The sequence below is a fragment of the Semicossyphus pulcher genome, unplaced genomic scaffold, assembly GCF_022749685.1.
Source record: "Semicossyphus pulcher isolate SPU_LCO1_2020_fin unplaced genomic scaffold, fSemPul1.0.p SCAF_15, whole genome shotgun sequence".
In the NCBI taxonomy this organism is placed as follows: domain Eukaryota; kingdom Metazoa; phylum Chordata; class Actinopteri; order Labriformes; family Labridae; genus Semicossyphus; species Semicossyphus pulcher.
Genome location: NW_027211659.1, coordinates 4,559,501 through 4,586,061, shown reverse-complemented (window position 1 = coordinate 4,586,061; position 26,561 = coordinate 4,559,501). Strand labels below are relative to the sequence as shown.

Sequence of the window (26,561 nt, the reverse complement as noted above, 5' to 3'; positions counted from 1 at the left end):
CTGGGAGCAGCTGTGAGCCTGTTCAATTTAGGCCAGACAGATGGAGACAGTGTTTGTGGTGATTGCATTAACATATCCAGCCCCGATGAGGGAGGCAGCTTTGGAGGGACGACCGACGAGTTGCTTCGGAGAGGAAGGGCAGGGAAGGAGGAGACAAAGGACGACGGACAAAAGCTTGGAGCTCGCTGATTTTTCTCATTACCGCTTCTCATTTCCTCCCCCGCCTCCCTCTCTCGTTCTCCTTCTCCCTTTGGCTTTTCCTTTTCTTTTGTCGCTCCTACCATTTCTCACTCCTTTTTTCCCTCCGTTCCATCACTAAAGATGGCTGCAGGCTCATGGAAAGCAGCCATGTGGTGCTGAAAACCCGGCAGCTTACCAGGTGAGAGAGCAGAAGGTGAGGGGCTGGCTTCAGCTCCTCCCCTGACAGAACACAGAATACATCTGAATACCAACGCTGTGCTCGCATAGACTGCAACCCACGCAGTACAGTCCGAGAAAATGCTTTGAAGACACTTGTCGCAGGTATAACGAATCATATTCAACCAGCCAAATTTATAAATGTGAACATGAACTTGTGATGAAGCTCTTCTTCTGGAAAGAATCCCCTAATATCGGATAGAAAACCGAGTCAGGTTGAATCTGTTTCTATTTAGATTCACCTCTCGCTCTCCCGTTATTTCTCGCCCTTTCTCCTTCCCAATTTCTCTCTCATTTTTTTCTAACCAGGTAGTGAAGCTTTTTATGACGGCGATAAATGGAGAGGCAGGGATCACGCCTGAACCAAGAAATGCAAGTGATTCCACACACCATCTGCAACTTTGAATGTGCATCCACAAGTCTTTAATGCCTTTCCAGCAGAGGTGGGAGTAAGTCTCAAGTCTTAACCCTCAAGTCACAAACAAGTCCCAAGACTCGCATTGACATTTCACCTGTAACCATTTAGCCGCGAGTGAGCATGTAACTCTCAAGCTAGCAACACGCCCACAATAAGGTTAGTTTAACTGGTTATATGGCCCCAAAATCAGTCCCCCCCGACTGTCTGTTTCTAAGGCTAGTCTGAAACTTAATGTTCGCTTTCTAATTCACGCTTCACCAGCTGATAAATTAGCCAAACAGAAACAATGATCGACCTTTCTTTGTGGGATTTGAAGAGATGGATGAAGTTTGACGTGGTGGTCGTTGCGTCACTTATTTCCGAAGCGCGTACCTTGCAAACCGCCGTTCTTTTCTTTATATAGTCATCCATTAAATATTCCTTACATCCAAACGTAGTGATTTTTGGCGTAGCGCCCTCCATGTTTGCTGCCTCCGGCGTTGCCTCTGCTGTGTCGCCAGGTTTGTGCGAACTGCACTAAAAATCATGTTTCAAAACGTAACGTAAACAATGCAAATATTTAATTGCAAAAAGTTCATTAGAGTCATCTGTCTCAAGTCTAAGTCAAGTCTCAAGTCATTAATGCCAAGTCGAGTCTTTTATCAGCGTTAGTCAAGCAAGTCTCAAGTCCTCAAATTTGCGACTCGAGTCTAACTCGAGGCAAGTCATGTGACTCGAGTCCCCCGCCTCTGCTTTCCAGGGTTAGTTCTGATAAAGGGGGAATTTAGCCATAGTTTCAGTCGGCCCTAAAACAACCATTTATTGATCTCAATCCTATAAAGTGTAGCTCTCAGATAGAGAGAGCAAATATATTTCCCAAAAGTGGAAGTGTTCCTTTCTGCTTTCTGAGCGTATTTCTTTCTCCAGTGCTTTGCTAATGGACCCTTAAGGCTGCAAGGTTCATTGTACAGCACAATATGAAATGCCTTGGCCGAATGCACAATTATAGTATGTTTTTTTTTTTGCTGTGCATCTGCGGCCAAAAAGTTATTAAAAGGGAAGTTTTGACCTGATGGTGCATCGAGATAAAAGGTCAGAAAGTCACCAAAATAATCAGGAATAATCCTTCTGGGAGGATGAATATTTAAACAGAGTTTCTTGCCAATCTGCTCTGTAATTATTAACAGCAGTATCTTTCTGGGAATCTTGCTCTGGATTACAGTGTTGGACAGATTGACCAAACTGAGTGACAGACTCCGCCATCCTTTAAAAACGTGACGTGATTACACTTTTCTAAAGCGTAAAAAAAGCTCTGCACTCCACACTGTGGCTCTCAGTGTTTCCTCTCTGTAATGAACTGTGTGACGCTTCCACCTGGAGCAATCAAACACCAGAGGGAGTGTGAGTCAGTCTGTACTTCCAGCGAGGCTGAGAGCCGCATGCATTCACACGGATCATTAGCAGCAGCAGGGAGGCTCCAAACTCTGGAAAATTGTCTCTGTATCTGTAAAGGTGGAAAATGTCGGAGTGCTGAACCTGATGAAATGTGAGGGCTAAATGAAAAGAAGTTGGAGTTGAAGTGTTTGCCACCGTTCCCCCATTAATATTCTCGTTGGCGTTGAAAGGGCTCTTGAGCACAGCTGCAGCTTGTTTTTGTGGAGTTGTTCACCCTTTTTATTCAACAGTGGGGGCAACGTGGAGGAGCAGAGCACTGATACAGATAACATTACAATCATTTTACTTTGTGAAATGTCTATATGGAAGCTTTAAGACTTCTTTGTTCTGTATCCTGTGTGGTGCACAGATGAACGTTTGTCTTTATTAAAATGTGGATTTGTTGTCATTTTAAAAACAGCCAGCGGCAACAAATCAGACTCGAGATGAACTCTTCTCAAAGTATTCCCACCTCCGATTTGTTTCATCACCCACACACACACTGAGCTAATTAATATTAGAAATGTCAGAAAAGTTTAACACCTCTGTTTTAACTTGAAGTATTCCCTCTGCTACGTGTTATTTAAACCTTTGTTATTCATGTTTATTTAACTTAATTATGAATGGAAGCCACTACATAAAAAAACAAGAAAAAAACTTTTCTGGGTGAAAACAGGTCAAAATTATGAGGCGAAGGTTGAAATTAAATTTGTCATTTTTAATCTCATAACTTCATCATTTCTCATTATTTGAAATGTTTGTCTCATAATTATGACTTTTCCACTCCTAATTTAGTATTTCCATCTTGTAGTTATGTCTTTTTTATCTGGTGAAAAGCAGCTTGATAATGATCTAATCTAAGCCCTTTAAGAAAGAAGTTGTGTGTTATTACTGTTTAACAGATTAGTGCTCTCAAAGGAATAAAATTAAAGACCCCCTCCAGTGAACATCAAGTGTTTAACCTTGTAAACATCTCCATGTGGTGTTTCTCATGTGCTACAGGAACAACATCAGCAGTCATCTCCATGGCACGGCCTGTCTGCTTTTAAACTGCAGTGTACCAAGGACAGGCTGAACAACACGTTTTCAGATTGGCAGGGTTTGTGATGTCACAAACCTAAGGAGCCAATCCCATTAATGGACGGGGTGACGCTATGCAGATCATTATGTGTAACCTATGGCAACCACTTTGGCGATGTGCGAGCCAGCTGTAACATCATTTTTGCAAACTCACTACTGACTACTAACGTTAACGTTACTACTACATATTACTACATTTCAAGTTCGCTAAGTTTTAACAAGTTGCCACTAAACAATGGGAGACGTGTTTTGTATTTGCGACAGAGGGGGCGGTTGGAAATTTGCATAGTGGGCGGGGACTCTGCTGGTTCTGGATTTTTTAATGAGGAAGAAGCAGGAGAGGCCTTGGGAGGATTTTTAGGCAATTAAACATATTCTGCAGAAAAAACATATCAGACACAATTTATTATTTCAAACAGAGCATTTTATACGTCTTTAAAAATGACTGGAGCTGGTCCTCAAAGGTCACAGCAGGGCTTTTAATTTATATTGAGTGAGAAATGATATTATAGTACTGGTGTTGGTTATCTTTTGTGTGTGTACATGTGCTTTTGAAGATATAATCAACAGTAGGGATCTCTACTGGGGTTGAATACTGAGAACTGAGATCCTTTTATTACCAGGAATTGTATTCATCTAGAACTCTCCTCCCTTTATTGGAAAAATACTTCAGATTCAGGAGTTTAAGAACGCGTCTGCATTTTCCCCATTCTGAAGAGAAATATATTTAAAGTGTAACAAAGAAAGCTTCCCCGACCTCACGAACACTAGCCGCAAACTGTTAAGTGTAAATTGTCCTGTCTGTGGAAACATTAGAATTTTAAGCCCAAATACGAGAGTTTATCCTTGTACTTTTCTTTTTGATCAATGAATCACTTCAAAAAATACGAAGCACGGTACTTTGCAAAAATGAAAAAGCTGTTAATAAATGTGCTTAGTGCCTATGCCTTTCAGCTCGCAGTGTGCGAGTTAAGTTAAATACAAGTCCTGTGTCTCGCTTGATATGTCCTTGGATCCAAAGCACACGTTTTTCGACACCTGCTTTTGGGAATTAACACGTCTGAAAATACAGTTAAATAACTTTAAGCAACTTTTTTTGCAGCAGTTTTTCATGCAAAATCTGCAGCCTACAGATCAGCTGTGAGGATGATTATTTTTTAGAGGTAAGTGTTTAAATCTGTGAATGAAATGCAGCTGGCCTCCATCTCTAAATTACAGTTCAGAGTGGCATTAAGCAGGTGGAGCTTCGAGTGCAGCGACTAAACATCCAACGACAATCATATTAAGCCATAAAAAACGTGGCGACAGCATGCACAAGGCTGCATGGAAGAGATTTTACCATGCTGCCATTGCATTGTATTTGTGCTCATGCTCAGTCTACTCACACATTGGTGGTGAAGATGCCGTAGATGAGGTCTTGCTCGGGCAGGTAGAAGGTGCTCTGCAGCTCGTTGTAGTAGAAGGGGATCTCTCCGGAGCGGGAGCAGTTGAGCCTCGCCTTCATAAACGTTGTCCAGGTGTCCTCCAGGAGAAATCGCCCGCCGATGTCGTTCTTGCAGACCCTCGCCACGCGGGAGTACACCGTCTTGCCGCAGTCGTGCTCCACCGCGTTCTCCCTCAGGAAGAAGAAGGTGAAGAGGCCGATGTCGTAGGCGGAGATGAAGTGGGGCTCTGCCCGGGGGGGAAGAGGAGACAGATCATTACATGGTGCCTCCAGGGAAACAGAAATATTTGCAACATTCATCTTCTACATCTTGTTTCCTTGACCTCTGTACTCCTTGTTATTGATTGCAATTTCCAGTTGAACTCCTTTTTAAGATGTTCTGGAAAGAGCCTCAATGTCAAATGTGTAAATGAGAGGAGGAGGTGCAGCGGGAGATAAAAAATGGTTACTAATAAATCCGTCTGATGTTTTGATGGTAAATCCATGGAGCTCTGTCTGTTTAACAGGATGCCCGAGCTGCTTTTATTACCCAGGGTGACACAGCCAATTATTAATGGCCTTCCTTGCTGGGTCGGTTATCAGAGAGCAGTCTGAATAACATTTTGAACGGGACGTTACTGTCGTGCTGTGTAAACACATGACTCAACACAATGGACATTAAAATAGCACCAAAGCAGCCCGTCTCTCCAGAAACAATAACCTGGTAGGTTACTTTATGGGGACTATTAAAGAGTTAGCTGCAAATATAAAGAATGTTTTTTACAACTCTTCTTAGCCACGCCCTGAGGAAGACCCGATGAGCTGATTCTAACCTAAACCCGTGGCCCGGTGCGAGTGTGCTTCCCTCCTTCGACAGATAACTTTTTAGCCTTCAGGAGCACTTGGCATTCGTCTGGAGTTTAACACCTTCTAACCGTGAGCACCTGATATCCGTCTTTTTCTTAGTTCCAAATACGTTTCCACTGTCCACATTGAGACCCTGCTGACTGTATTTTTACATTTTCAGGAAAGTTTCAGGATCAAAAGAATCGTTTTTGCCACCGGGTTCAGCTCAGCGGCTCAATGCAGCGGCCCTGAGTTCAGATCTGATCCTCGGCCCTTTGCCGAGTTATCCCCACTCTCTCTTCCCTTGTGTCCGACACTATCTACCGTCCTCTCTGTTAATAAAGCGTGAAAGGCCAAAAATAGTCTTTAAAAAGAAAGAAAAGAATCATTTTATTTTCAAAACTTGTTCTTTATCTAGTTATTTCTCATATCCCATCTTAAATAAAATATGTTCAGGAGTAACAATATGTTTAAGGTCTTATATATCTGAACACTTCAGCAAAAAAAAATTGAAATAAAAGGACACCTTTTTAAAACCTATTTAGATTATTGAAGGCATGCAAAGGACAGCCGAGTACAGGGTGATCTACATGTTCAGTTAGTTAAAAGGCCAGTTCATCAGTCCTATCAGGCTATTATGTGGAGCTAATGCCATTATGGTAGAAAGAAATGCATTTTGGCTCTGTGCCTTTGGAGGACGCTATCTGCTTCTCCAATAGGAGCTCGTTAAACTACACTTCCTCAATCTAGGACGCCCGCCTCCGATGTCATGTCTCGTTCAAAATCGTCAGGTTTGAAATGTAGACTGCAGACCTGAAGCTTTACTAGACGATCCACCGGTATATTCTCATCGTATTTCAGATTCTGTCCCGCTCTGAGCCGTTGCCTGCAGCTAAACGGTCGTATTTCACTCCAGCGTCTCTCGCTGGGCCGTTCCTTTCAGAGGGAGAGGCGCAATGCACCCTGGGTGTTGTAGGAATGTATAATGGGCGAAACCACGAGCTGTTTGTACAACTTTCTCCACAGCTGTGGCACCAATTTCAAATATTATTGCTTCTATCGATTACAGAGAACACCAGCTTTGACTGACAGCGGCTTTATCCAGGGGCGGACTGCTCCTTTAATTCAGCCGGCATGTGATCTGTTGCTACAATAAGATTTTTAAGTTGTAGTTTAAATCTGAAAATCATTTAAAAAAATCTGCAGTGCTGTTTTAAGACTGGACTCACTGTGATTCAATCACAGTGAAGTTTTTGTTTTTCCACTGTTGTGTTTTCTTCTTCAGGGCGAGTACTGTTTGTGAGCGGGACCGATAATAACAGAGAAAATCCTCCTCTGCTGCTGTCGCTTCAGTTTTCCTCTGGGACCCATTTATTGTAAGTGATAACACACGCTCACATAACAGCACACGAGCACAAACACAATTGCAGGAATAAACCTTAATTTGCACAGATGCATGCAGACCCAAACAAAAAAACAGGGGAGATTCTTATGTCCTAAACACAGTCTCACACACACACACGCACACACAGAGCGGAGATGACCTGTTAACAGCCATGACTGAATGTGCCTCCGGGGCTAGTGAGGCTTTTTAGAGGACAATAAGATCTGAAATGGAGCAGGAAAAGACAAAACCACCGTCCTCGCAGCTACAGCAGCCGCCTAATTCCATTTCACATCGATGATAGAAAAACAAAACAACAACAACCCATAGTTTGGACAAGAAGCCGCTTGTAGGAAAAAAAAGCCGCTTTAACAAAGAGACAATCAGCTGAGGGAGAGCTCCAAACATTTGGAAACTATAATAAAGGGGTGATCAATACAGAAATCCTCCAGTGTTTTTGGTTGTTTGCTGTCTTTGTGCTCGTTCTGAGTTTCTTTGGTCATTTTTGTGTCTCTTTATTGTTTTGCATTTCTCTGCTGTGGTTTTGGCGTCATCGTTTGGATCGTTTTCTCTCTGTGGTCGTGTTTTTGTATTTTGTGTCTCTTTTTGGTTGTTGTGTCTCTTTCTGTTGTCTCTTTGCGTCTCTTGGTGCTCTTTTTGGTCCTTCTGTGTCACTGTTTGGTTGTTTGTACGAGTTTTGCATTTGTCTTTGGTTATTGTTTTTATCAAATGTGTCTAAATTAATTTTGTCTCTATATTCTTGTTTTACTTCTTTGTAGTCAGACTGTAGCCCTTTTTACGCTGCGATTCCGCCTCAGCGCTGTAACGAAGCTCCGCCGTCATGCAGCCTTTGCCATTTTACATTGCCCCAGTGTGTGTTGTTACATGGCATTGCGGCATTGCGGCATTGCGGAAGCAAAACGTGCGCGAGGTTTAAACAAACATCGCGTGCTTCAAATGTACACACACGGCGCTGTTCCGCCCTGCCGGCTCTGCAGTTCACACAGACGCCGCTTCGCCTCTGTTACTTCCTCCGATGCCGGCTCAGAGGCGGAACGACTTCCCCGCACCATTACGCCCGCATAGAAGATGGAACGTAACAGAGACATAATAATCCTGCCTTGAACTGGCTTGTGTCTCTATTCGGTTGTTTTGTGTGTCTTTTTGTTAAATAAGCTTCTCTTTGCACTGGCTTTGAGTCTCTTCATGGTCTTAATGAGTCTAGTAGTTGTAGTCTTCTTTGTAATCGGCTGTGGCTCAGTGGTAGAGTCTGTCATCTTTCAATCGGAAGGTCGGAGGTTCGATCCCCAGCTCCCTCAGTCTACAAGTCAAGACAAGACACTGAACCCCAAATTGCTCCCGGTGTTAACTGATTGACAGTTGGGCATTTAACATAGCAGCCTCTGCCATCAGTGTGTGAATGCATGTATGTGACATGTATTGTAAAAGCAGCTTTGAGTGGTCGCAAAGACTAGAAAAGCGCTATATAAGTACAGTCCATTCACTGTTTGTAATCTTTTATCAAACCACAAATGCTCCGAGTCCCTTTAAACAGAGGCCCTGACCCGCTGGGCTCCCAGTAGCCCTCAGTCGTCTGGATCGTGTGGTAAACGTGGGACTGCAGTCGTTGCTAATTCAGCAGATCTAATAAACTTTTCCGTTTTTTATTTAATGAAGTGCAGCTTCTCATAAGTGCAGACTCGCTCTGCGTTTACAATCAAAGGCTTCACAGAAAATAGAACAAACCCAGCAGATTAATTAGCATCATTATTATAACTCTTATCATCATTATTATTATTATAACGTATGACACCCCCAAGGTGATGTTTGTGTCAAACATCTTGCTAAACCAATCAAGGTAATGTACAGCGCGTCCCCATCCACGTTGTTAATTGGTGCTAACAAGTGTGCAGAGGAACAAGCGGGTGGAGTCACACCCGGTCGCAGCAGCTGACGCTGAACAGACAACCATCATAATGCGTTAGTGCTACCCTCCTTACATCGACAGGCCGTGTGGAGCTGCTAATTGTGTTAATGCATGTAACAGCAATGTGTGTAAGGACTAGCGTGTGTGTGTACAGCATGCCTGAGCTGCTTTGTGGACGCTCTCCAGAGTCTCTCTGTGTTTACGTACCTGTGTTTATGCATACTGTGTGAGTGTCGGGCAAAGGGCAGGTGGAGCTGACACATTGTGCATAACATTACCGGAGCTGCGTGGGTGCAAATGTGACGAATAGAGTTTTTCCAGCTTCCTGCTGAGCGGTAAACAGATTGTTCAAGCTGGCAGGCTGGTTGGGAGCTGGAAGAGCGAGGCTGCGATCAGTAACATCACATGACGCGTTAGATCAAACACGAGAGCAAAGCTGGTTAATATTTACACAAACAGATTCCACACGATTGTGATGATCCATTAATGGTGGGGGGAGGTCCGCTTCTATCCAAACAGGATCTATGTAGACTTCTGAGCACCAATCACCCAGACTCTTTTTATTCTTCATTTCAGTAACTACATTTTTATTCTGTAATAGTTTTTGTCTGTAATTGGGTACGTTGTATATCTGTTGGACAATATGGGAGGCTTGAGTGTTGTCAAATACTTTTATAAAATGAATGAAAGAACTGGCAAATCTGCCGGGATTACTGTAATTTTGTTTGTCTAGTCTGTGCACGCACCATCTGTCTGGGGAGGTTTTTCTTCTTTGAATCGGCCCGAGAGGCATATTTTCCATTTGTGGTTTTTCATTTGACAATATAAATAACATTGGCTAGAGTTGATTTTATTTAATAATGCTCAGTATCCGCTTCTTTGCCTTGCAGGGCACATTAGTCATGAGCAGACAAAGCATGTGACTTTAGGTTCACCCTGTGTCCTCAAACATCTGGTTAAGGTTCGGATACTCCAGGAAGAGTTGATTGCAAATGAATGCAAAATCTGTTTGGTATCAGATGTGTTATGTTTCCCTATTTGTAGTCCAAGTAGTACTGACCAATCATGTTTGAGTGCGCTTTGGTTGTATGCAGGAAAACAGGCCATGTAGGGAGCGATAAAGGCGGAACACTTTGGCCGAAACCGTAAATGCGAGAAGTATTGAGTTAAAATAGGACTGTACATTATATTTATTTATTTGATTTGGTGAAGTGATGAGCACAGGAGATACGTTAGAGGCAAGATGCCTTACATTATGTTTCAAGGACTTCATTACCCATAATGTAATGTCTATTTGCCGTGGTGGAAAAGGAAAGGCAACGTTGAGAAGTTAGAAAAACTTTGTTTTTAGCAGCAAGTTGTACTCTTGGTTATCACGAGCTAACGTGTATACTCCCTTTTTGACTTGCTCAGAAGAGGAAGTCTTGGCCCTTACATGCACTGACAACAGTGGAAGCGGAAATATACCGTCCGCCATTAACACTAAATCATTTTTAGATGACAGCCGGTTCGTTCCTGGATTGAGGTTCGGAAAATATTGTGGGGTTTTTTCTGGGTATGGAAAATAAAAGCTCAAAACCTCTTTTCAGGTCGGAGTTGACTTTAAAACAATCGTCCTGTAGCCTTTTAACCAAGTACTTTAAGATGCCCGAGACAGAGACATGAATCATCCAGAGAGGAACTGAATATATACGACAAATATTTATACGGTTAAATTTAGAATAAATGTTCTAAAAACTTTAGAGACAGGTTTAAATATCACCTCTTTGCATGTGTTGCTGTGACTATATAAGGTATGGAAATGTCTTGCTTTATTTTGTTCCTCTATGTGCCAAAGGGCACTTCTACAAAGCTGAGCGAGCAGTGAGAGCGAGTAACAGCAATATAAATAAATATGTTGTTATAAGTGAAGCCTCTGGGGGATTGAGAGAAGCACACAGAAATTGTTTGGATTGTTTCAGAGCCGACTCTATAGCCCGCTGTGTCATTCAGATGCATGATGGGACACAGTTGGCCGGTGCTTGGCAGGCCAGCAATCCAATAAGAGAACAGATTGATTAGATCCAGACACCCCCGCCCGCCGCCCGCCCCCCCCCTCCCTGCTTTCACTTCTCCTGAACTGGAGAGGCTTAGAGCTGGAAATGAGATTTTCATTCACACCCCGAATCCACCGGGCACACAACTCCATAACCCTCACAGAAGCTATGAAGCAGAGCGGGCTTTGTCTGTTATGGCGTGTGTGTGTCTCTGTGTGTGATTGTGCGTGTGTGTGTAGCTAGAGTGCAACATGTGTGTGTGACAGTGTGTGCAGCCGGCTGTGATTATGCTGATGAGGACACTATCTGCTCCGCTACTCATCTTTTTCCCTCCCACATACTCTCGTCTTTGTGTGTTTTGCTTTCTCACACACATAACTGGGACACACATGACAGCATATGCAGCGTGCATACAGTTTAAGTACATACACACACACACACACACACACACACACACACACACACACACGGGCAGAGACCTGCATTGTGTGAAGCATGCTGTGTGTTGTAATTTCACCCTCTCCCTGCCGTGAGGAATAATTACATCGCTCACTGACTTCTCAGTCTATCTCCTCTGCTTCCCTCTCATCCTCGTCTTCTTCCCTGCCCGGCGACTCTCTCATCCCTCCTCGCTTACCACACACACACACACACACACACACACACACACACACCTTTACCTACTCTCTTCCCTCTCGTCTTGCACTCCAGCTTCCCATTCCTACTTCTCTATTCCTGTCTCTGCTTCACTCTGGCCAACTGTCAATCTCAGCCTACATCTCAAACCACGGCTGTCCTGACATATATGAATATTGATTTGTTTATTTAGTGCTTATGATGACTTCCTTAATGCATCAGTAATAGGCGAGAAATGTATTTCATGTGGCTGTCACTGGAGCTGGAAAGATTGTCTCAAATATGAGGATTTGCTGCTCTTTGCTGGGTCAGACGAACGAGGCGTTTTGAATGCGTCACCTTGGAAAAACCCAACAATAACTGTGTTCATTGAAAAATACAATCAATAATGAAAGTAGTTATCAGTTGCAGACCTTGTTACATTGTTAATTTGGACCCACTTACATTCCTTGCATTTTAGTTTCACTTTATTTTGTGTCCTTTTCTCGTTTCCTCCGGCTGCAGCAGAACCACTTTGTTCCTGAGAGCGTGAGGCTTTGTGCTCGCTCGGGCTTTGATTATTTTATGTTATTTATTGTACTATCTCTGACTGTGTCTGTGTCGACGCCTGCCACACGGGATGAGGGAATGATTTAGGCCAGTAGACATGTTTCCATAAATGTCTTTTTTAACCTTTGCTGCGCAGGAGGGAAAAATTAGATTAAACCTTAATTCCACAAAATGTTTTGCCCTTACCTGAGGTTATTTTCTGCATTTGTCAAAAAAAGAATTAATGCACTAAATTGGATATGAAAATGGCTTTGCAGAAAGTCTGATATTTAAGCCATGTGACTGCTCAGTTGACCCTCGCTGCATTACAATCATTGCATTAATTTGTCTTCTTCTCTGGACAGCATGAAATACGACCAATACTGAAATAAAAGAGCAGTTTAAACTACCTCAAAAGGAACAACTGTGTGATTGTATTTTCTCTCCTACATGGGCAAGATGACCAAGGTGACTTGTTTTGTTGTATCCACAACTCAACAAAAGAATGAGATCGCGGATACAAGCCGCCAAAATAAGTTTCCTCCGGAGGGTGTCTGAGCTCAGCCTTAGAGATAGAGTAAGGAGCTTGACACCTGGAGGAGGCTCGAAGTCGAGTCGCTACTCCTTCGCATTGAAAGGAACCAGTTGAGGTGGTTCAGGCATCTGATTTGGATGCCTCCTGGGCGCCTTCCGTTGGAGGTTTTCCGGGCACGTCCAACAAAAGCTTTGCCTTCAGGCTCAGCTCCCTCTTCACCACGACAGTTACTGTTGATGCTGCACCGATCCGTCTGTCAATCTCACGATCCTTCTTCACGAGGCCCCGAGATACTTGAACTCCTTCGCATGAGGCAGAGACTCACTCCCCACCTGGCCGGAGCAATCCACCGTTTTCCAGCAGAGAAGCATGGCCTCAGACTCGGAGGTGCTGACCCTTATGCCAACCCTCACCTATGGTCATGAGCATTGGGTAGTGACCGAAAGAATGTGGTAGCGGATACAAGCAGCCGAAATGAGTTTCCTCTGGAGGGTAGCTGGGCTCAGCCTTACAGAGGAGCTCGGACACCCGGAGGGAGGTCGGAGTAGAGCCGCTACTGTTTCGCATTGATAGGAACCAGTTGAGGTGGTACGTGCATCTGATTAGGATGCTACCTGGGTGCCTCCCTGTGGAGGTTTTCCGGGCATGTCCAACTGAGAGGAGAGCCCGGGGTAGACCCAGAGCTCACAGGAGGAATTATATATGCCTTCTGGCCTTGGAACACCTTGGGATCCCCCAGGAGGAGCTGGAAAACGTTGCTGGGGAGGGGGACGTCTGGGTCGACTTGCTTAACCTGCTGCCACAGGGACCAGGCCCCAGATAAGCGGAGGAAAATGGATGGATGGATGGAACCTCTTCTGGTACAGCCATTTGAAAGTGTAAACTGTTGAAGCAACAGTTTGCAAAAAGCATCTTCTTTGCTCCAAACCAGCTGATGAAAACGTGCCGAGCTTGCATTTCTTTTTTTTGCAATATTTGAAAAGTTTGCTTAAACTTCCTTGACAATCAAATCAGGACCGATGTGAAGTATTAGCCTTATCATCAGTGCTTTGTGCAGATGATACAGAAGAAGAGTTTCATGTCCATCCAAGCGTTGAAAGTGCTCTGTCCGTCACCTCGCATTGTCTATGTTGCAGAAAATGAACCTGACCTTTACTTCCAGAACAATGGATGCCAAAAATACCTCCTCCTCATGCTTTGCTAAATACATTCATGAATCCAGTAATCTAAGCGTTTCATATCAAAGGCTGTGCATGACAGCGGAGAGTCCATCTACATTTCTGCTGGAGTCAGGATGTGTGTGAATGGATTTCTGCCGCGGCGTGTTCAGAGGGAAAGGCACGGTGTCAGCAGCAGGGAGATTATTGACACTGACACCAACAGGATTGACAGTATTTCATGTTCTCCGCCATTCTATAAATCCCATCAATGCCTATGCCTGACCTGTGCTGTGTGTACCACACACAACTTCAAATCCAAACAGTCTTTGTAATCCTTTGAAAACACCCTGTCGGATTGATCTATCTGGGCTGTAACAAAAGAGGCGATTGTGCTGGAAGCAAAAGTGCACACTTGGCCCGTCTGCTGCTCCAGGCAGGACGAGGAAAATGTTTAAAGAAAAACAGATTGTTAAACACGAGACTTCGGCCTACAATTTAACCTTGTGTGGATTATTTGGGAATCCAGCGAGAGTTTCGGGCCGATCAGATTACTAATCCTGCTGTATTAGATTTCTCACGCCCGACACCGACCCTGTGAGACACTCAAACCAACTCTATGTTTAAAAAGCCTCTGCTGGTTGGAGTTTGAGGTTGCCGAAGATTGGCTGCTTTAAATATTTATGAGTTTTAGACTGTTGAACAGAAAAACAGGCAGTTTGAAGCTTCCTCTTGGGCTCTGGGAATGTATGACGGCTGTGTTGTACAAATTAATTAAAAAAAACAATCATGAATTGGTAACGACAGAAAAAAGCATTAACATGAAGGATACTCAAATTAACTTCTCAGTGTGAACAAAGCAACATCACAACGAGTAGATCCCGCTGCGTTACTTTACCATTGAGCCACTTGGAGTTGTACTGTGCCGTCCGGAGAGGCGGCATCCCGCCCAGGCTGCGGTAAATGACGGGGTCGCGCCCGGAGAAGTCGATGACCGTGGCGGCGTACAGCTCTCCGCTCTCTGTCACCACTGCCGTGGAGTTGTGGCGAGGGTCATACGGGCAGCGTGCGACGCCGTTCACCCGCTCCAGCATGCTGCTCATGTTTCCCACCTGCAGGGACGGAAAGATGGAGCGATAAAGAAGGGAAAGTCGGAGGTTAAGTCTACAGTGTTTTCACGGATATTCCACAAAATTGCACACACTTGCCCGTACCTCTCGGGTAATGCATAGCGGCTGGAACGCGTTGGTACCACAGGTCATGACCTCGGTCTTGTTCACCAGCAGGACTCTGATGTAGTTCTGACATTCAATCTGCAGAGAAGAGGGCGAAAAAGAACATTTACAGAAGAGCAGAGAAAAGCTGAGACGGCAGGCTAAATATTCCTCGACGTGTTACTGAAAAGAACAATGCACAAAGTTCTCTGCTCTGAGCCTGGCATGCAACCGAAAGCAGAGCGATTCAGCGTCTGCAGCGTTTGTGAGCCCTTTGTTCAGAAAGAAGTAGACTTTTTGCAACTAAATGAAAGCGTATTTGTAACATCGACAAAGGCGCGATAATAAGTCAAGAATTTCTTTCAGCAAGAAGATTCAAATCTGTTCTAACAAAGGTGCGAGATAGATTTATTGGTAATAAACTTTTTATGCAAGTATCATTTTTGTAAATGGCGGCGCTTTGTGTCCTGGAAAAGAACTGAGGTAATTGCAGTGACACGGGCTTCAAAGAGGATTGATTGTCTGTTTCGTGTATTAGGTTTCAACCTTCCTTCCGTAGGCATTATAGGGGATAGAAATGATGCTGCAATCAGTCACAATCAGAGACAGCTGATCGCAGCTTTAGTTATATTTAAACGAAGTCCTTTTGTGTGTCCTGCCCTGTTCTCTCTTGTGCACATTTTCCCTCTCTGTCCCTTTGCCCTCTCTCTCTGCTGCAAGAAAAACAACCTGATTGAAGGGTCTGAAATAGCCGTCCTGCACGGAGCCCTCCCATGAGCCCCATAAGGACCTCGCCACAACAGCCAGGAGATATCAAGATGGCCTCTCTGTGAGCCGGGCAGCACCGACATGAAGTGTTGTAATTGGGGGCGGGATCGGGGTTACCTCTGTTTTGCCTTTGCTCTGACAGGACCTCCTGGTTTCCTCGTCCGGTGCCCACTCCGTCGCCTAGGAAAAACAAAAACAAGAAGAAAAAAAAACCAGGGATGACAAAGAGGCCGAAAAAGCAGTCAGCTGAGTCCTTCAGACGCGACAAAACAGTTACGCAACGACTGACTGTTGCTAATACTGTAGGCACGCACAAATAGATGCATGAAAAAGACTTTAACCTCATTGCTGTTTGTTTATTGTGTAAACATGGCGACCGGCTTGCCTGCCAAGAGCTCATTGGAGGGTAACGGGCGAGGTACCCAACAAGGCAGCTGAAGGGCTGAGGACGGCATTAGCATGTAAATAGCTTTCTCTCCATCTTCTTCTTCTTTCTTCCTCTCTCTATCTCGCTCTAAGAAAGTTTGCAGCACTCCGCTCTCCTCTGCCGCCCCCCCTCCCTCCCTTTTCACTCCTACCGGCCAATTATATTCCTGTTGATGGTTGTGTCTGGGGCTTAATTATGGATGCAGGCAGCAGCACTGCACGACTGCACTGCAAACACACTCGTGCATGCGCGCACACACACGCTGCTTGGCCACCAGAGCCGCGCTGGCTCCCGTTGAGAGGTTTGAGAGATGTCCCTCTCCTGGCTTGAGCCGTTTGTGTGTGAGGTGCCAGAGGACCCCCTGTTGTGTGTCACTGGCCTCATTTTACTCATCCTCCTCCATCTCCTCCTCTGCTCTGATCTCACTGCCCGAGTAGGAGTGTTGCCTAAACATCTAAAAGTAAAAAAGTCTGCCTTTATACAACATCAATCCGTCTTATTCTCCATCTTTTTGTTGTGTTTTCTTCTTTTCTCTCCAAAAGGGATTGTTGTCAAGCACCGGGACAAACGGCCAGTGGGACAAAGTTGTGACTGAACGCTCAGAGGAACCTGAAACTGAGGCCAACACTAAACTAGGTCAGTAGTCCAGGAACCAAATTGAGGACTTCAACAAGCAGTAAAATTCAGGTGCAAATACTCTCACAATTAGCTCATCCGAAACACCTTTGGACTGTTTCATTTTTTAGCTGTGAATTTGTCCTGCAGCTTTATCCCTCGTGCTTTATTTGGATCCTCATTTTGCTTTAATTAAAGCTCAGCAGAAGGGACTAAACGCTGTATAGCCCCAAGACGCAGCGCTGGGAAAATATAGTTTCGAGTTAATCACATTTTTTTTCAGCTCCTCGGTGCAGAGTATATAGCTCTTTAGGAATCTAAAAAGGAAATAAAACAGAATAAGCATTTAATGAGAACTTAAAAGATCTGCCAAAATCTTTCAGGGGACAAAATGTCGAGTCTCGTAGAGGAAGTTTATGATTTTGGAAGATTAGCTTCTGCATAAATTCTGGCTAATGACAGCAAACACCAGACTGTGCATTACACCCACCGCATAATGAGCTTGTCAAACATCTGCACATTGTCCTGGGATTCCTTTTACTGCTTTTATACTAAGCGGATATTCATAGACATTCATGAGTGTGTGATTGTCTTTTGATTGTTCACACTGGCAGAGCGGTTTGTTGCTGCCAAAACACTGCAGAGGAGAAGCCACGTTTTTGATTCCCATGTTTGATTGTTTGAGACGACTTAAAGCGGCACTAATCACACACTGCAGACTTCCTCCCCAGCACAAAGCGACATACTTGTAAAGATAACAAATAGCTGGTGTAGAAAGGGAGATGCTCAGCAGGTAAAAAGATTCTTTCTCAGGAGATTGTCGAGACCAAACCAGAGCTCAGAAACACATTTTCAAGGCAACTTAATATCTGTCTGTGTGTCTTTCAGTGTATCTGGACGCTAGCTTGCTGACACAGGTGGACGGACATGCTTTGCTAGTGGCCTACTAGCTTGTAATGCTAACCCAGCTGACATTTGTTCCTAGTTCACCGCAGAAGCTTTGGCCGCAAGCTGCTCCTGTTTCTGCTTCATTGTTCATTTGTCCTCTTGTAAATTTCCACCAGGGGCATGATGGGAAATAATCTCAACTAGAGGTGCAAACGACTACTCGAGTAAACGTGTACTCGCCTACTCATGTAGGCCTATAATAGTTATTTAAAAAGCCATCATGCTTGTTGCTTTCTGTGTTTTGAAAATAGTCCCCATGGCAACGAAGCGAAGTCAGCGATGAACTGCACGCAGCCGGCTGTAGCTAAAGAATCCTGTGAAGACTTAGCTAAAAGCTGCTGGTGAAACCACGGCTCAGCATTGCAATACTGGGAGTCGGTCAGCTGCTTGGCCCACACGCTCCAGCTGGCCATCAATCAAGACTGTCCCCAAGCTAGAGCGCATCGTGAAGGGCCACCACAGCGCCCTATCGATGCAGGTGGCCCTCCCAAAGCACAGCCATGTCCAGAGCTGTAAAACCCGCTGAAACTAGCCATAGCAACGTGCACACACTGGAGCTCTGGGATGAATACTGGAGGGATATGGAGGAAAGCACCCCGTTGCTTAAGTCCCCGCAGGTGGCAACAACTGCCATATGTGGCGAGCTGACAGTCTGCTTTTCCATTGCTGATTAAGCCACACACCAGCAGGAAAGCAATGGAAAAGGAGACTACCTCCTTTTGTAGACTGGACCGCATGGGGACAAAACAAAAACAAACAAACTACACAGCGATTACTCGAGCAATCTTTTAAGCAATGGGACTAAAAACTTAGTCTGTGACTTTAAGATGCTTTTAGATTACACGAGGTTACACTTTGGTTTTTTAAAAGTATTTTCAAAATCTTCTAGTGTAAAATAAATGTATAGTTGTAGAGTACAGAGAGCGTGTCTGATTACAGCTGAAGATTGAGACAAATTCATCAGTGACGTAAAGCTATGTTTAGCTCCTGCTGTCTGTACAGCTCCGGTAAATGGGCTCTGGTTCATATTGATAGTTACAGCTCATCTCCCCGTCTCCCACAGCAGCGCTCTTCAATTAACCTGCATCAGACTGCACCGGGGAGAAAGACGGCAGCAGGGGACGGCTATATAAAGTAAACTGTGATTAAAATGAAACTCGAGCTCCAGACGCCGAGCAGGAAGTAGACGAAGAAGTGGAAGTAGCAGAAGTAGCTAATGTGATCCGCAGGAGTCAAGCTGTTCGTGCAGTACGGACACAGCCAACAACAACCTTCCACTTCCCATGAGCACAGCGAGCAGCGTGGCACCTGCCATTCAAAGAGTAGCCCCGCCCCCCTCCCAGGCAGTCCATCACTCTGCCTGTTGAAATGAAAACACTGCTCCTCCACAGCCCCTGCCTGTCAGCCCCTGACAGCCCGGGGGACTGATGGGATGACGTCATTGTAAACACACACACACACACAGACACACACACACACACACACACCGGGGGGGTGATGGATGCCTTTGCGATGAATCATGGCTACGGGCATTACCATCCATTCGGCAGGGCTCCGTCTCCAAGGATCCCCGTCGGCTTAACCTGCTGACCTTCACCAGAGAGTGCCCCCTTCCCTCTCCCTCCCTCTCCCCCTTCTCTCTGTCCATCTCTTCTTCTTCACACCCTTTGGAACAAAGCCACACACACACACACACACACACACACACACACAGAGCCTGAGAGAATACCAATTCCCCCTCAACATCCTCTCCCTCACATACCTTCACTCTGTACCGAACCCTGAATGGCCCGACTGCCATCAACAGGATGAATTAAAGCTGCAGAATGTGTGGGCAGGATACTCTCTTTATTTTTCACTTAAATGTTCCTGTTAACAACAATGCACACAAAGAAGAGCGAGATATAATGAGGGAAAATAATAATTTCACACATTCAATGTTGATATTGAGGTTCTCATTTGCTGTGTAATTATTCATTTGTTATGCAGAGCAGCAGCAGCTCAGCGCAAGGTTCCCTCACTGTCGCACTCCAGCCTCTGGTGACTTAAAAAAATATGCAACAAATTCAAATAAAATAATCTTTCAAAAGTTAAGTGAAAAAGGAATTTAAACAAAAACAAAAGTCGTCAAAATTGGAAACTTAAATATAAGCGACAAACAATCCAATCCAAAACGATCTATTTCGAACTCTATTGTTTGCTCCGGTTCAGACATAAGTTTTGTTTTGTTAAAAGAACAGTGTTAAATCTTGGAAAATACTGTTGTTTGCTTTCTTGCTAAGCAGCCAGCTAGCTTGGCGCAGAAAAAGGACTGGAACCAGTCGGACGCGTCGAGCCCAACTCCGTCCAAATGCAATAAAAACCATCGAGCAGCAGCTCACTGATTAACATACCATCTCTTGTCCAATCCAGACTAAACCTCAGTTGTATAACGGCTGCCATATACAGAGGTTTATGCCAAGCTAAGCTAAGCAACTTTTAGTTTCATAATACCTGTGCAGACATTAGGGGGGTATAAACTTCTCAGCAAACTCATCTTACGATTAAGGTTCGGGAAAACTGTTGAAAGAAACCAATAAAAGCAGCTGAGAACAAAACATCCACCACACCTGGTTACATCACATTCATGTAGTGCAGCCTCGGCTCTCTGCTTATGGGAAGCCCTTTCAACATTGAATCAGTGGGGCTGACTTTAGTTTTCATTAATCAAAATGACATTCTGACTAGTTAAATGTTCATGTAAGATATCAGTAGAAAAATTCTGACATGTTACAAATATATTCTCACATGTAGAAATTACATTTCGACTAGTCAAAACTGATTTACAGATATCTGTAATTGAATTATAGATACCAGTAATTCCTTCCTTTAGTAAGAATAAGGATTACAGATATCTACAATTGAATTTGAAAAGGATTGTGACTGGTGGAAATTCCTTTTTTGATATCTAAAATTACAAAGGGAATTGTAGATATCTGAAATTACATTCTTACTAGTTCAAGAAACACATCACAGCGACATGTCATAGACTAGTCAGAAGTGAATTTGACATCTAGTATTCCATTAATGATATCTGTAATGTAAGAACAAGTGTAGATATCAATAATGCACATTGCTACCAGTAAGAATTGAATTGTTGATAATCAATAATTAACATTTTAAATAGTGAGAATGGAGTTATAGATATCATTCATTAGAAATGAAACTAGTCAAAATGACATTATAGATATGTCGGCTTGGAATTATAACTTGTCATAACTAGATAATAGATTATAGAGTTTGAATATAGTTGATGGTAGAAGTTGTAATTAAGTTACAGATATCTACACTCAACATTTCCACTAGTGAGAAAGTAATTGTTGATATCACGACAGAACGTTTTGACTAGTTGTAGATATCTGTAGTTAGAATTGCAACTAGTCAAAATGACATTATGGATATGTCGACTTGGAATTCAAACTAGTCAAAAAGCAGTTGTTATTCTACAATTCCCACAACAGGGCCCAAGTCTCTAACTAGACTCTTCTCCTCAGTCGTCCCCCGGTGGTGGAACGAGCAACCAAACTCCATTCGGTCCGCGGAGTTCCTTTCACCTTTCAGAAGAAGCTAAAGACCCAGCTCTTTATGACCTCTGACCTTAATGATAGTGATGCTATTAATGATGATGACATCGAGGATGTAGTTTATGCTGACTGGGATTTTCATGATGATGATGATGACTATACTGAGCTTGTTGATGTTGCAAGATGTTGCCCTACACACTGCCTGTTGGCTCCAGTGTCCGGTCGCACTTGAAGCTGTTTGTTGGCTCTTACTGACTTCCTGTCCTGATCGCTGCTTGTGTTGTATTAACTCTCAGATGTGCGTCGCTTTGGACAAAAGTGTCTGCTAAATGAAATTGTACCATTGTTGTAACAATTATTATTACTGCCACTGATTGAATGTTAAAAGGGCTTGTCATACTATTTTTGATAAGTCTTTTTTGATATCTAAAATTAAATTCTGAGTAGTTACAGATATCTGAAATCCATATCCATTTATGATATCTGTAATGTAAGAACAAGTGTAGATATCTACAATGAACATTGTTACCAGTAAGAATTGAATTGTTGATCATCAATAATTAACATTTTAAATAGTGAGAATGGAGATATAGATATCATTCATTAGAATTGAAACTAGTCAAAATGACATTATAGATATGTTGGCTTGGAATTCAAACTACTCAAAAAGCAGTTGTTGATATCTATATTTGTTATTACTGCTACTGATTAGATGCTTGCCAGACTCTGCTCGCACCATCTTTAAGTTCAGGTCTATTTCATTCTAAATCATCTTCTGTCTCTGGAGAGTGACATGCACTTTTTAATGTTTTGTTTGTTTTTCTTGTTTGTTTATGTCCCTTCTTAGTCAAAATCCATTATGCAAGAGAAAGAAATATCCTTTTGTAATATTCAGAAAATACAGAGACGAGATAAAGCTGAGGCAGCTCAGTGTGCAGAGTTAAATACAGCCACGAGATATTTATAACATCAGTCATGACCCAGCTGCAAAAGTGTTATTGAAGACTGCGGCTGTCTTCACTAAACACCACTAACACACGATCGCAAATCTGTCTGAAAACAAAGAGCGGTTAAAGATGCTCTGCTTCTGAAACACAGTGAGAGAGACGTGATGGAGGTGTGGTGCAACGAGAAGCGACACACCCAGTGGGCACGAGGGGGTGAGAGGTTTCTTGCACTAAAACATCTCTGCGTGCTTGTCGGGATAACTTCGACAGAAGTCGGCGGTTAAGGTATTCGAGTGAACAATAAATACTGTTTTTCTTTTAAGAACAGACAAAGTATAGATTTTATTGATGCAAACCAAGCGTACAAATGGACGAAACAAGGAAAGAACTACTTGAAATGTAATTTATATTTCCGTCCCTGATGCACAAAACGCCAGACAATTAAATTCCGCCTCTCTAGACAACGAGACATTTTTCCTGCTTGAATAGTCCCAAGGCCACAGAGCCTGTTTATTATTTCCTCTGTCTTCTGAAGCATGTTAGAGTTCATTTCCATCTATTAGCGCGGCCAACGACCATGTGCTCTCCCTGCCATCAATTCCCCCCTCCAAACTGCAGCCTGACACCCCATTTCTCCCAATTTCGCCCCTCCTTAGACACAATAAGAATATTTGGCCTCCGGCAATCTTTCTCACAGGGGGGGAAGGCGGAAAAACATGAATCTTTTATAGGCAAATAAAACAGAAAAAAAGAAATACAATTAGCGGTAGGAAAGAGAATGCATCACTTTTACTGCAGAGAGATGGTGGCAGTGCTGCAAAATTAATTCTATTTTTACCAGAAACGGAGAGAAAAAGGGAGCGATGGCGAGCGGGAAGCACTAATGAAGTAAAGAGAGTCTGCGAGCAGCGGCGGCTGCAAATGTGGTTCCTGAAATGTGGCGCTGTGTTGATAAGGCCGCCTCTCACCCGCACACTGCTAACATCATGTGTGACAACTAATTATAACTCATGAATATTGTAAATAAGTGTGTCAGGGGAGTAATGGTTGTTTGAATAAGAGCTGTCTGCCGCTTGTTACAGTCGAGATGGATTTGTACAGCAGTGCCATAGCGATGCGAGTTTAGTCGAGAAAAGTGTGAGAAATATGGAAGAATTTCTTTAACATACATGTAGTCTGAGAAAAATCTGATGGGTGTGTTAACATAGACTTGTGTGCCTACGTGTGGAGAAGGCAGACCATCCGACACGTGCGGAAAGCAAACAGTGATGAGCGAGGAAGCAAAACGCGTGCTTCAAATACACCAGCACTGTTCCGCCCTTACACTGACCCTGTCACGCCTCTGTTGCTACCTACGATGCCGGAACAACTTCGCCCCACCATTCAGCCTCCGTGTGTTTTACATAGAAGACGAAATGTGGCCTAACAGAGGCGTAACAATCCCACCTTCAACTGGCAGTGTCCCCATAGCTCGAGCCTGCAAGTTTACGCTGGGGTGGTGGGGCTGAGAGACCGCCAAATTGAGAGGAAGTGTTTGTCAGGTGACCGTGGAGAGTGGCGCATGTCAAGTTCGAAATCAGTGCAGCTTGAGTTGACACAGAACGAAGGAGATGCTTCGCTATTAGCCTGCTAGCTTGTAATGCTAACCAAGCAAACATTTCTTCCCTAATCACCGCAGATATCCCAAACTTGTGGACAAACACAAGAGAAGCTTTGGACAAAAGCTGCTACTGTTTCTGCGTCATTTGTCCTCTTGTAAATTTCCACCAGGAGCATGATGGAAGATAATCTTAAAGGGCCAGTTCGCCGGTTTTTAACCTCAGTCCTATCATGCTATTATTGGGAGGAAGTTTTATTGCAGAGAGTGGCGCATGTCAAGTTCGAAATCAGTGCAGCTTGAGTTCTGCCTGAACTAGCTCACAGGCATCGGTCCATTAATAAAAGAATCCTGAAAGACATTCTGACTAAATGTATGACACAATAAATCTCTAAACACGTTGATAATTAATGTTTTTTATTCAGTTAGGAACATTTCCTTATAATATTTATTTATGCAACATGCTCTGGGCCATAAAGACGCACAAAAAAAAAGGTTTATCATTTATGTAAGTAGGTTGTTTAAGATATTCAGCAGGGGAAAATATTCTGTATGTCGTCAAAGTCTCATAAACCACCGTCTCATACTGCTGCCTGTGCTTGCCGCTTTTCCTCTCCCACACTCTTCAGATAAGGGGAAACAAATCTGCATATTCACCCCACACCCCACTGAGGAAGGGATCATCTGTCTACAGTATCTGCTCCCTCCAAGGTGTCCTCACCTCAAAGCACCGCACACTTACAGACTGTTGATTCCTATAATGTGATTCACCTTTTCATGCACACTGCTTGCTCTCTCCATGCATGTAAGCTGCTATTTTAAGAAGCAACCCACGCCCAACATGTTGAAGGCACACACACTCGTATGGGTTATTTTGGCACAAATCAGCGCTCAGGTGTTGTGGAGGAGAGACACTCAGCCACCAACGCAGAGACACAGGAGTGGACAGAACTCGTGTTCACATGTAAGTGACCTCATTTTACCAGCTTGTCAAACAGGATGTTGATATTATATGCTTTTGTAAACCTCAGATTATGTCCCATCTATCATTCAAATTGTTACAATATCTGTGTCTAACTTTACTTCTTCTTCTTCTCCCTTCTCTTGGACGTTAGCTTGCTGACACAGAAGGAAGGAGATGCTTTGCTATTAGCCTGCTAGCTTGTAATGCTAACCTAGCAACCATTTCTTCCCTAATCACCGCAGATATCCCAAACTTGTGGACAAACACAAGAGAAGCTTTGGACAAAAGCTGCTTCTGTTTCTGCGTCATTTGTCCACCAGGAGCATGATGGGAAATAATCTTAAAGGGCCAGTTCGCCGATTTTCAACCTCAGTCCTATCATGCTATTATGGGGAGCTAAAGGAAAATAATTTAATGTGCCTTTGGAGGACGCTTTCTGCTTCTCCAATGTGCCCTGGAAAACCTCTGCCAGAATATGTAAAACACGTCATCTGATGGAGGCCAGGGAGCTCGCTAAACTACACTTCCTCAATCTAGGACGCCGCCTCCGATGTCATGTCTCGTTCAAAATCGTCAGGTTTGAAATGTAGACTGCAGACCTGAAGTCTCTCGCTGTGCCGTTCCATTTAGATGGAGGGGCGCAATGCATGCTGGGTGTTGTAGGAATGTAGAATGGGCGAAATCACAAGCTGTTTGTACAACTTTCTCCACAGCTATGGCGCCAATTTCAAATATTATTGCTTCTATCGATTACAGAGAACACCAGCTTTGACTGACAGAGGCTTTTTCCAGGGGCGAACTGCTCCTTTAAGATGTTTTTAGATTGGATGTTGTATTACACGTACGTTTAATCACTTCATATTACATCCTGCTAAAAATACAGGCAACTAAAAATAATGAATTTGTAGCAAAACATTTCATCACATCTCTTCTCCTTCTCCCTTCTCTTAATGAATGCTAATCAGCTTTGTAAGCTCTGTGTTACTTCTGAGTTACTTTTCAGTTCACAATGCTGTCAAGTTTTAATCAAGGCACTCATAAAGGACTTACATCACCAGGCGAAGATATTAGGCTTCTTACATTTGACAGTGATTCAAAACAAGAACAAATCCAGCTCCTCCGTCCCTGAATCAAATCCTTTGATATGATAATACACGAGCACAAAGCATTGAGTGTTGATGCCTGTTTCAACAATGTTCATGTAAAATTCTCCCCTACAAATCCCTCCATGCCCTGCACCTTTCTGACATCCACCGCCCCTAAATCTGCCGTCCTCAGACACGGGCCTGCTCGCCATTCCCCTCAGCCGCCTGCACAGTTTTGGGGAGAGAGCCTTCAGTGTGGCAGCCCCCACCCTCTGGAAGTCTGTCCCTATTGAGATCCCAAATGCAACAAGCATATAATCATTGAAAAAACTGCTCAAAACGTCCTTTTCAACAAGATCTATAATCAATAACAACTGTTACCCAGCTCACTTTGCTTTCTTTCCTTGTCCTTGTGTTTATTTGTTTCTGTTTGTAAAGCAACCTTGGGTTTCTTGAGTTATTATTATTATTAAAATGATGAATAACTGAATGAATAGATATATAATTTCATAAATAAACACATATAGGTTTCTCATTCACTGGTATAAACACAGATATAATGTTTCCAAAGCCGCAAACAAAACCACAGATGGTTGAAACATGACTTTCACCAACGCTTTGTCTCGCAGCTCA

The 26,561-nt window shown here is 43.6% G+C and overlaps 1 protein-coding gene across 3 annotated transcripts in view; it reads right to left on the bottom strand.

The window, feature by feature from the left end:
* sema5ba (sema domain, seven thrombospondin repeats (type 1 and type 1-like), transmembrane domain (TM) and short cytoplasmic domain, (semaphorin) 5Ba) overlaps positions 1 to 26,561 on the bottom strand; it is a 211,110-nt gene that overhangs the window by 46,961 nt on the left and 137,588 nt on the right. For all 3 annotated transcript variants that reach the window (XM_069662947.1, XM_069662946.1, XM_069662948.1), the window contains 4 exons: positions 15,900 to 15,962; positions 15,015 to 15,113; positions 14,699 to 14,912; positions 4,714 to 4,999 (listed from right to left, as the gene is read on the bottom strand). In XM_069662947.1, coding sequence (XP_069519048.1) covers positions 4,714 to 4,999; positions 14,699 to 14,912; positions 15,015 to 15,113; positions 15,900 to 15,962 — 662 coding nt within the window. The remainder of the gene's footprint in view (positions 1 to 4,713; positions 5,000 to 14,698; positions 14,913 to 15,014; positions 15,114 to 15,899; positions 15,963 to 26,561) is intronic.